Raw genomic sequence first — 12,421 nt, 5'->3', positions numbered from 1 at the left:
AAAAAATTTTTTTGATCTTCATGAAAACGGAGGCGGAGAGGGAGGATGAGAGGCGGACCAGGGTGCGGCCGTGGGCGGACCTGAGAATCCCCGCGAAACGGCCATTTTTGCAGAGAATTATGAGTGTGTGGCAGCAACTGGCTTTCATCCTGACCTGCAGTCATCTGGGAGTAGTGTGGCGTTGGTCAAGCGTTGGTCAATCGGTGGTGTGGCGGTGGGACAGCTCAAAGTTGTGAGCAATAAATTGTGAGCAATAAAGTGAGTATTTTAAAAAAAAACTTTTAAAGTGCACTTTTTTTTCTGTGATGCATGTGAAATTATGAATGTAAACATTGGGATTTAGATAACATGTTTGTTCATTAAGGGTTGCACTTGCTACTATACTACTTGCTTGTAGGATGTATTGTTTTGTGAAATTTGTGAATTTATATTATTTATGTTACATACAGTTAAAAGCTTAAAATAATAATTTTATATTACAGAACAGTCTCTAGCTCTACTCCATCATCAGAATGTATAGAGGTCAGAGGATGATAATATTATTAATGATATAGAATTTAGATAATAATGAGATAGTTACTTTTTAATAGAAATACTGATTTAGATTCCCAGAAGATAGATCATCAATCTCCTAAACAGTACACAGTGGTGCAGTCAGTGAGTGCACATATTTTTGTTTTGTATAATATTTTTATTTTATTTTTAAATAGTTAATTTTTTATTTACATTACCATTACACTTATTATACCATTTTGAAGTCCAGTTATAACACAAATAATTTTTAATAAATAATAAAAAAAGATCTCTTCTCTTATGATATTAGTTTATGTTCCACTTCCCAAATAAGTTATATTAGTGCCCAGAGGCAGAACTTTTTTTCACTTTCTGCGATGAGATTTTTTGAGTGAAAATTTTTATGCAGGTTATTTTTTTAAAAATCAATTTTAAATTAGGCAGTTACACTAAATCACCAGTTCAAATGCAATGTGTTGATTAACGGGAGAATAATTCAATTTATAAAGTTTTTTTATAATATATTTCAGCAGTTGAAAATTGGATTGCAAATTAGCTGCAAACAAAAAAAATTGTAAAAAGTCTCTTGAATAAATTTGTTTCCTTTTCTCTTGGTCTAACACAGAAATGTAATAATAAAAAAAGGTGCAGACTGGGAAAGGCTAAGGGTTGGGATTGAAAACAATCTGAGAGCCAGTCAATCAATCAATCAATGGGCTGCTGCTTTGCAGCTTTACTGCATATTTGACTGTTCACTTTAAACTGCACTTTGCTGTGAATGCGCTGTCTTAAGAAAAACTTACACAATGCAGCCAGAGCACAGCACTCTTTAAAGAGAACAGCCCGATGTGGAGCAGTGCTGCAAAGTTAAACCACTAACAGTTTCTGCATGTGTCCTGCTCTTTTTGCAGACATGATGCATTTTCTGCGATGACATCTCAGATCACTGTATGTTCTGCCTTTGGGTATTGGTGTAATTATATGTTTATTTTTTATTTATGGATGGATGCATTGCTGCAGCAAGTGCAAATAAAGTAATATTTTTTATTTATTTAAAAAAAAAAAAAATTCTAATAATTTTTTATTGTAGCTCAGCCTCTGCAATTAATGCAAGTCAGATTGTTTTTTTTATGATTGATGCTTGCTAGGCTAGTGCTGCAGCCTGCAACAATAAAAAGTCATTAATGGTTAATGCATTTTGGTGAGCATTGGCAAAAATATCAAAATTAGCAGCATGATGCTTAAATGTGCAAGGCATTCATTGTGTCAAGTCTGCAATGCCCTATTAACTGTCCATGTGCATTGTGCAGCCACACAATAGCAGCCCTAAGCACGCCTAACCAATTGTGTTTAAGAAAGAAAAAAAATAGCTAAGCTAATAAAATATAAGTCAATTTAATTTCAAATGTTACTTGCTTAGGAAACAAATTAATTAAATGTAGAAAAAAGTGTTTTTTTACTTTTATGTCCCTCCCAGTCCATTACTGTTTCTTACTGTGTTGTTGACAACAATGAACAAACAACACAGTCAGAAACAGTAATGGACTGGGAGGGACATCATCAAAGTAAAAAAAAACACTTTTTTTATACATTTCAAATTTTCATTCATTTATTTTGGCTTTCCAAAAAGTAGAACCTGTCTCCATCCCACCACCACCTTATTCTAAAAATATTTTATGTTCATTGTTCAACCAACAGCAAATACTGCCTGACAGTGCCTGTGTGTCATCTACTCAAGTTCACCAAAGTCAGCCAACAGCTGTGGTTCCAGATTGCATCCTGTTTCTTCTTCTACAACAGCAAGGTCATCCACACATCCGTGCAGCCTGTTTCTTCTTCTACAACAGCAAGGTCATCCACACATCTTGCAGCCTGTTTCTTCTTCTACAACAGCAAGGTCATCCACACATCCTGAAGCCTGTTTATTCTTCTACAACAGCAAGGTCATCCACACATCCTAGTGCAGCCTGTTTCTTCTTCTACAACAGCAAGGTCATCCACACATCCTGCAGCCTGTTTCTTCTTCTACAACAGCATGGTCATCCACACATCCTGCAGCCTGTTTCTTCTTCTACAACAGCAAGGTCATCCACACATCCTGCAGCCTGTTTCTTCTTCTACAACAGCAAGGTCATCCACACATCCTGCAGCCTGTTTCTTCTTCTACAACAGCAAGGTCATCCACATCCTAGTGCAGCATGTTTCTTCTTCTACAACAGCAAAGTCACCCTGCAGGTGCACTGCAACTCTGAAACTCTCTGTCTTCTACAACAGCTAGGTCAGCCATTCAGCCAGTGTCTTCTACAACAGAAAGGTCAGTCATCCAAAGCCAGTGTTTTCTACAACAGCAAGGTCAGTCCTCCAGAGCCAGTGTATTCGACAACTGCAAGGTCAGTCTCCTCCAGCGAAAGCCAGTGTTGCCTCAGTCTAAATAAAGATGAATATGAGCAACCCCATTGTTGTCGTCTTTAAAGTTTATATTTAAATCATTTCAATAAAGTGTATAAGCCTGTGGTCTCTTGTCTCTACTCAATCAAGGTGACTGCATCATCATTAAGTTAAGCAAGCCCATTGTTGTCTTCTTTATATTCAAGTGCAGCTAGCCTGTGTTCTCTCTTCAATCAAGGTGACTGCTTAATCATGCGAGCCCATTGTTGTCGTCTTTATATTCAAGTGCAGAAAGCCAGTGTTCTCTACTTCTCTTCAATCAAGGTGCCTGCATCATAGCATTAAGTATCAGCCTATTTTTTTCTTCTTTAAAGTGCAGCAAGCCTGTGTTCTCTCTTCATTCAAGGTGACAGCTTAATCAAGCCTATTGTCTTCTTTATATTCAAGTGCAGCTAGCCTGTGTTCTCTCTTCAATCAAGGTGACTGTCACTGCATCATATAGCACATGGTTGTCCTCTCTTTATAATCAAGACTTTCAAGTGCCTGTGGTCTCTCTCTTGTCTTAATTGCAACAGAAGCATATCATCTATTTTTTAATTATTAATCAAAATAAATTGTGTGATTCTAATCAAAAATCTTTAAGAAGCTTTTTTAAGACTGCTTCCGCTGCATCAGCTCTGCAACTTGAAGAAGTTATACTAGCATCATCAGAGCTAGGCTAACTGCATTATCAAGGCCATTCAATAGTTCACCGTCTTTGTATTCAAGTGCAAGACTGTGGTCTAGTCTATTTGTGCCACGGTTGCCACTTGCCAGTGACACCTGACCCTACTGATATTGGCAGTGTGTGCGGTAGTATAATCTACTGATTCTACTCATATTTTTGGTGCCAGCTGGTATTGTGTGCGTGGTACATAAAATTTAAGATGAGTTCTGAAGAGCTGTCCGTGTCCAACAATAACGACGATGATGATGATGAAAATGATGTTGATGTTGCTACAGAATTGTTGGTGCCAAAGAAAAATTCTACATCAGTTGTTTGGGAATATTTTGGATTCAGAAAAGAGGATGAGAAACAGAACCAAGTAATCTGCAAAACTTGTGCAACGAGTGTTGCAGCAAAACGAAGTAACACATCAAACCTATTCCAGCACCTTAAACAGCGGCATAAGGAAATCTTTGAACGATGTATGTCAAAAAAAAAAAACCCTGGTAGAGAAAAGACAACACAAACAAGCTGTGAATCTAAAGCCCTTTTCAATGCCACATCCCCCATGTTTTCCTGGACAGTGGACAGTCACTCGGCTAATAACTAACACATGCATCAGTGTGCATTGTAATAGCTTTACTGTACTTAGAAACAGAACACACATCATGCTGCTGCACACTCAGCACTTTTCAGGTTTCTCCATGCATGCAATGCATACACTGTTTCATATGTTACTCATACCACAGCTAGACTGACTGCCCAGTACCCAAGAAAACAAAGGACAATGTGGTAAGAACTGTGTGTGTGTTTTGAGTTCAGCTGTGTGTGTGTTGAGTTCAGTTGTTTGTATTATGTATTGTACTAGTTACTCTAACTATAACTGGTGTTCTACTTCTTACTGTGAGTGTGTTCTGTACTACAGCTATAGCTGTAAAAATTAATGTAATATGACAGGCTGCAGGATGTTAGGATTTACTTTGTCAATGCCACATTCCCCATGTTTTCATGGACAGTCACTCAGCTAAATGACTAACACATGCCGCAGTGTGCTGCATTGTACTACCTTTACTTAGAAACACAAATCATGCAGCTGGACTCGAGCTGGATAGTCCTCAGTCAGCACTTTTCAGGTTTCTTTCTACATGCTGCACACACTGCTTCATATGTTACTCTTACCACAGGTAGACTGACTGCCAAATAAAACATGGGCAATGTGGTAAGAACTGGCCAGCTAATTTAATTTAAATTAGCTTTGTTTGTATGTTTTGAGTTAACGTTGTTATGTACTACTACCTCCTGTATATAACTTTGTTGATGTGTTCTACTTCTTAGTGGTCTTTTATATAGATCTACAACTACAGGATAGCTGTGACTAGTGTGTGATTGTATATGACAGGCTGCAGGATGTCAGGATTGACCTTGTCAATGCAACATCCCTCATGTTTCCCTGGACACTTCTACTAAAATGAATAACACATGCAGCAGTGTGTGCATTCATTGTACTTACTTTTCTGCCAACTGCACTTATATTTATTTATATATACAGAACTTTACAAGTCATACTGCTGTAAAGAGCAATTTTCAGGTTTCTCTATGCTTACACTGCTTCATATGTTAATCATACCACTGTGTCCACACTGTTAGAATGACTGTCCAATAAAACATGACTGTTGTGTGAACTTGTGTGTCATAAGACCTAATAACTGGCTAGAGGCAACTATTTTATCACATCACAGGCAGCAAATGTTATTGTAACTATTTTTTGTTTTGTATTTTTATGCTCAAATAGTGTATTTGACATTGATAAACATGTACATTAAGATTCTGTAGTGTTAAATAAACGGTTTAATGCTAAATGAAGGTGTTATAGTCATTTTTAATAAAATCGCGATTTAAAAAAAAAAAAATGCAAATTTTTTTTTGGTCATATCGCACAGCCCTAATATATATATATATATATTAGAGCTGCGTCGGGCTGGGCTGTGACTATACAGCTGGCCCGATGCGCTGTGGAATAAAAACAGAGCCGCTCAGCAGAGTACAGAGAGCGGGTCTGAGAAACTGTCATATTTATAAAAAATTAAAAGGCAATATTAAGTTTTATAACAATACCACTAATATAATGTTATATAATTCTGCACTATGTGCAGAATTATATAACATTATTTTTTAGGTTTACTGACACTTTAAGGTTGTTCTTGTAGGATTTACTTTTTAAGATCATGTACAATTCAATAGCTCCCCTTTGAATAGTTTAATAACGAGCGATTATACATTTTCTTAACCACTTCACTACCGGGACTTTCAGAGAAGAACTTGGCCAAAATACCAGAGCATTTTTTGCTATCACTCTATTTTTTTAATTACCTGCCAAAACTATATTTTTTTTTAAAAAGACAACCCAAGATATTGATTTGGGCCCATTTTGGTAGATTTCATTCCAACAAATGAGATCAAATAAAAAAAATTGTTAACTTTTTAAGTAAGGGTGATTATGTAAGTGAACACATAGGTCAGTGAATAGACACTCTTTAATAAAGCTTTATAGGCAAAAAAAAATTATGTATTAAAACTTATTATGTGATCAGGTAAATATAAAAAATAAGTATAAGGAGCATTAAAAGAGTAAGTAACTATGTTTTACTGTATGGAAGATTTAATTAAAATAGGAATGGATTGGGAAGAGTAGGAAAAGACTTTAGCTTATTTCAGTATGGGCATATATTTATTAACAAGGATGGGCTATTTGACATAAAAAAACAATGACGTACACACGGAGAGGATATAGAAAAACAGGGTGATGGTAATTGTGTGACCCTTGCAGTAACCCTACAGAGGGGCTGATGAAATCTGAAAAGGTGTTAGAAGCTGCAGACACTGCAACAGAAGATGAAATACTGTGAGCCCCCAGGCAGATATAAGACTACTTTGAAAATAGAACAAGTCTGTTGCTGTGTAACATTCATTCATTCATTTGCTTGGGCTGTTTTGAGACAAGGAAGAAAGATGAAGGTCTGCAGTAGATTCAGAGAATTATCATTAAAGGGACAGTCAAGTCCAAAAAAAACTTCCATGATTCAAATAGGGCATGTAATTTTAAACAACTTTCCAATTTACTCTTATCACCAATTTTGCTTTGTTCTCTTGGTATTCTTGGTTGAAAACCTAGGAGGTTCATATGCTAATGTCTTAGCCCTTAAAGGCCACCTCTATCTAAATGCATTTTGACAGTTTTTCACCACTAGAGGGTGTTAGTTCATGTGTTTCATATAGATAACATTGAGCTCATGCATGTGAATTTACAGAGGAATGAGCACTGATTGGCTAAAATGCAAGTCTGTCAAAAGAACTGAAATAAGGGGGTAGTCTGCAGAGGCATAGATACAAGGTAATCACAGAGGTAAAATGTATATTAATATAACAGTGTTGGTTATGCAAAACTGGGGAATGGGTAATTAAGGGATTATCTATCTTTTAAAACAACAAAAATTCTGGTGTTGACTGTCCCTTTAAGAAACTGTTCATAGTTATTAGGATACCAGTTATTCAACAAAAGGGACATGAAACCCACATTTTTTCTTTCATAATTCAGATTGAGAATACAATTTTTAAAAAAGCTTCCAAGTCATGTCTATTAAATTTGCTTAGTTCTCAAGTTATTTTTTGTTGAAGAGGTGCCTAGATAGGTAGCGTGCACTTGTCTGGAGCACTGCATGGCAGGATATAGTGCTGCTATCTAGTGCTGTTGCTAATGTATAACATTGTTGCAAAACTGCAGCCATATAGTACTGCAGACGTGCACACTCCTGATCTTACATCCCTGCTTTTTAACAAAGGATAACAAGAAAACAAAGACAATTTAATATTAGAAGTAAATTTGAAAGTTGTTTAAAATTGTATCTGAATCATGAAAGAAGATTTTTGGGTTTTATGTCCCTTTAAAAATTAGTGTGATCAAGACACTGTTTACACAAGGGTCTAGTAGAAAAATGGATGAGATGAAAATGTGCATTTAAAATAAGAAAAAGTATAAAGAAAAGAATAGAATAGAAGATGAGATTGGAGGTGGTATCAACAGTACTAAGGGTAGATTTTGCTTTACTTCTCCAATGGGCATTCCTGTAATTACTTTACACTTCAGATTAAGTTTTATTACATTTAAACTTTGTACTTTCTATGCTATTTTGTATACAGCAGTGTATTTAGGCTTGTGATTTTACAAATTCTGATTATGCTTTCACAGTTTGCGTAACTTTAACAAATTAGAATCATACTTTGTATATTTATGTGTACCTTTTACAAATTACAATGCACTTTGCCTTTCATTTATTTAAAATAAAACTAAAAAAAAAAAGTAATTTTCATTTTCCAAGAGAGCTTCATTAATTTATATTGGCCAGATTATCAAACATTCTCTAGCTTGGAGAGAATTATCATGCAGACTTCATAGGAGTTAAACTCAATGATTTTTTTTTAAGGAAAGGGGCAGAACCTGGAAGTCCCAGAGAGATGAGCGATGCCTTCCATAGAAAGTAATAAAGTTCTCTGGGATACAGAATGTCACATGGGAGAGGGAAGGTAAGTGGAGAACACCTTGGGCTGATATAAAGGCTCAGTTTGCATAAATAACAAATTAAACATAAATGTTTTCACTTCAATTTAACTTGCTTTCATCTATATTTTAGTATATATTACTTTTCTGTTAGTTAAAATAAGTATATTGTGAATTTTGAGCAAACTTCATCTGCATACACCTGGTGAGATAAATCAGAAAGACCAGCTTGTTTAAAATGTTAAAAAAATTTCACAAGACTTGAGAGAGAGAGAGAGAGCATCTGGCATACCCTGGAAACTCCAATGTTTAGCCCAGGGAACTCCACTGTCCCTCCCACTTTCTGAAACTCACTTTTAGTTTACAATAGAGCAAATACAAAGTGCAATATAATTTGTAAAAGATACACAGAAATAAGTATGATCTTAATCTTTTTAAAGTAACAAAGAAACTTTCAAAACATAATCAGAATTTGTAAAATCACTGATGGTTCTAAATCTAAATGTATTACAATATAAAATAGAAAGTGCAAAGCTTAACTGCAATATTACTGAAATGTAAAGTAATATAGAATACAATGCATAAAGTGTAAGTGTAATACAATTCTTATATCATACAGTTCTATATTACACTGGGCTTGTCTCTTTTTCAGATACAGAAATGAGAGAGATCTCACAGTGCTGGATAGCTCTGCATTTTTTCTTTTGAACATTCAGCGAGTTCTAAACTACAATATCTCTCCAAGCTGGAGAGTCTTTGATCATCAGGGTCTAAGAATTAATACAGATTAGCCCTCACAAAATGCTGGATACTTAATAGCTCAGTAATGCAGTCCTCTTCAGGAATTGGACATGATTCACTGTCAAATGCACATATTACCTGTTCTACTATGTATATTAAAGAGCAGCTGTTAAACAAGTTAAAATCATTTTTATGTAAAAAAAAAAAAAAAAACTGTTTAAATTTAAGATAAAACGAAGAAAAATGCTTAATTGTGTATTTGGATCATAGGACAATATTGCTCATTAGCCAATTGTGACAGATCCCATATAAAAAAAAGGTTTTATAGCAGAGCTGCAGTATGCTTTTAAAATTACTTTCTTTAAATAAAAGACAAATTCATTGTCCCTCTAAGGGGCACGAAAAAATATCAACCAACAAAAAGCAAAATTGAAACATGAAAAGCAGATAAGCTTTCAAATATCCAAATTCAAAAAGTGTACTTAAAAAAATAAATAAAAATGAGATAGATAAAAAATATACATCGAAAATGCTATTTTTAGAAAAAAAACAAATATTGAAGAATTAAGAATATATTAACTTGATAATAATTAAAAATGACATACTAATTACAATTATTAATGTATCAGTTTGTTTAACAAACAATGGATTTCTGATTGAAAAACCACAATAGTTCTAGTTCCATCTTCCTTACCGTGTTTTAAGTAGGCTGGTTAAACTCTCTGAGTTCAGTTGTTGCATTAATGCCTCTCTCAGAGCTGGAAGCATCGATAACACTAAAGGATAAAAACAAGACACTGTAAGCGTGTTTAGAAATCACTGGAGATTGTACATATTGTATATATACCTTGTGTAATCTCATTATTTTAGATTCCTAATAATTGCATCACAATGTAATCAACTGCACAAAGAGTTTGTCCAGCATCAAATGAAACATTTCTTTTCTGGAGCACAAAATTTATAATCAAATTATATATACTTCAATGAAAATTGCAGTTTCAAAATATATCCTTATGTTATGTTCACAGACATTAATTTATCTTATTCCTTCTAGAAGCAAATAAAGTTTCCACTTAAAGGGACGGTGTGTTGTAAAATTTCATCCCCTTTAATTTATTTCTAATTATGCATTTTACCTACTGAGGTGTATTAAATTGTTTTAAAATAGCTCATTTGCCTTTATTTTGGCATTTGAAATAGCTACTATTGTCTGCGGTATCCTCATCTATACTGAAAATTTTAAAATTTAAAATTTCAATACTTTTTTAAAAAAAATATTTATTTGATTAAATACAACAATGTTTCCAAATTATGTAGTCACATTCAATGCTACGCAGGGCAAAAGAAAAAAGAGATTAGAGAGAAAATTACAAATACTATACAATTAGATTATACACTTTATATTATAGTTATACAAATAGGCCCTGACAACATTCTGGTTTAGCATTCTAGAGTTTTGTTAACTGAGATATCAATATCTCTGCTCATTAAACATTACTGGTACAAGGTATCAGATAAAAACTATTGGGCTTCATTCTTTATCTTACAAAATTAGCATTTCTAATAAATCCGAGAAAATATTCCACATCATATAGTTGATAGATATTTCTAAGTAGTATTACATCCATGCTCTATCTGGATGTATTCTAAACAAAACAAAATGAAGGGGGGGGGGGGACAGAATGATCTCTCTCCTCCCCCCCTCTAGAACCCACGCTTATTTATAGTTTACTATTCTGTCCAGAATCCCGGGAGAGCCCCCATTTGAGACATATAACTAAATATTTGTAATTTTCTAAGTGGGGCTATTAATTGTAGTTGTGTCTCAATGGGTAAGACTTAATTAATCCTGTCAATTTACCTAGTGATTTAGAGATTTATCTGTATTTGCCGAAACTAAATATTGTTCCATTATTATTAATTTTATCATTTCCTTAGAGAACCTAGAAAAGGGTGGGGCCTGTTTTGCCTTCCAATTTGCAAGAATAAGGTTTCTTCCTAGCAGTATAACTGTATTGATTGGTTTGTAGTTTCTATGTAATTCTAATGGACATAGGAAAAAAATAGCTCTATTAAAAAGTTTACACTGTGATTCTCTCCAAGTCACTACAAAAGAGGATCTCTTGACCAGTTCAAAGCTATTCTTAATGTCATCTGTGGTTATAGAGGGAAAATATTTTACCCATTTTACTTGTTGGCCCTCCAGTTGTTGTTGATCAACTTTATTGATCAAGATGTTATATAAGAATGAGATAGAATACATGCCCTGTTTGTAAAGGTTGATTGCAGGTTCTAGATTACATAATCCCCAGTTTGGATCAGAGTTCTTTTAATTTGGGAGAAAAAATGTCTTAGTTGAAGATATGCGAAGAAGCTGTGTTTATGAAGCACAAACTCATTTAAGAGTTTCATATGCTTTCATGGAATCTGATATTTCTTCCTTCACTTAAATTAAGTTCCTAATACCTTTATCAGACCATTCTATAAATACTGTAAAATTAATACCCGGTAGAAATTCTGCATTCCCCCATATTGGTAGGAATTTAGATAATCTATCTGGATATCCCTCGTATATTTCTTCCATGCCAAGATTGGACATTTAAAGATATGCATTTTAAGGATATGGTCTGGAATTGAGATATTGGTACAATGGATAATGGCTCTCAACAAAAATAGTGCTATGGTTTTGGATTCTATTCCTAAATTAGATATGTACTGTTTTTCTGTGATCCAGTCCAGCACCACCTTTACTAGAACTGCTAGATTATAGAATTTTAAGTAAGGTAGAGCTAGACCTCCCGCAGAAGTATAGAGACTTAGCTTTGTTGCAGAAATCCTAATTTATTTTTTTTGCCAGATAAAATTGACCATCACTTTATTAACGTTTATGATATCTTTAGTATACATAATAAATGGTAAAATTTTGCAAGAGGTATAATAGTTTAGGAAAGAGGATGGTTTTGATCAGAACTATTCTAGCTGACAAAGAAATTGGTAGCTGGCTCCATCTTTCAAGACTCTCCTTCAATCTGGAAAACAGGGGGGGGGGGGGGAATTCAGGTTATACCATCTATCTGGGTCTTTACATATTTTAATTCCAAGATAGTTAATTATATCAACTGTTTTGAAGGGACATTGATAGCCTTTTAGCCTTGGTGGTGAGATCCATAGGATCTCTGATTTATCGGGATTCATTTTGTAACCTGAAAATGATCCAAATAAATCTGCAAGTTCAAGGAATTGTATAATAGAACATTTTGTATTGCTAAAAAATAATAGCAAGTCATCTGCAAAAAAGAGTCAATACTGATTTATAATGTCCGACAAGGATGCCCCCATCTCCTGACGTAAGAGACTTGCAAAAGGCTCCAATGAAATATTAAAGAGAAGGGGTGATATCGGGCACCCTTGTCGTGTCCCTCTTTCTAAAGTCAAATTTTCAGTAAGGCAATTATTAATTTTCAGGTTAGAGGTAGGTTTTTGGTAAAATAATTGGATTATTTTTAAAAAATTCCCTT

General features: G+C 34.4%; 1 protein-coding gene across 1 annotated transcript in view; it reads right to left on the bottom strand.

Moving 5' to 3' along the window:
* The window catches only part of PEX3 (peroxisomal biogenesis factor 3), a 166,654-nt gene that overhangs the window by 135,014 nt on the left and 19,219 nt on the right, over positions 1–12,421 (bottom strand). Inside the window, exon 4 of the mRNA XM_053710643.1 lies at positions 9,598–9,679. Coding sequence (XP_053566618.1) covers positions 9,598–9,679 — 82 coding nt within the window. The remainder of the gene's footprint in view (positions 1–9,597; positions 9,680–12,421) is intronic.

This window comes from Bombina bombina, chromosome 4 (assembly GCF_027579735.1).
Source record: "Bombina bombina isolate aBomBom1 chromosome 4, aBomBom1.pri, whole genome shotgun sequence".
In the NCBI taxonomy this organism is placed as follows: Eukaryota; Metazoa; Chordata; class Amphibia; order Anura; family Bombinatoridae; genus Bombina; species Bombina bombina.
This window is presented reverse-complemented; position numbering and strand designations above follow the sequence as displayed.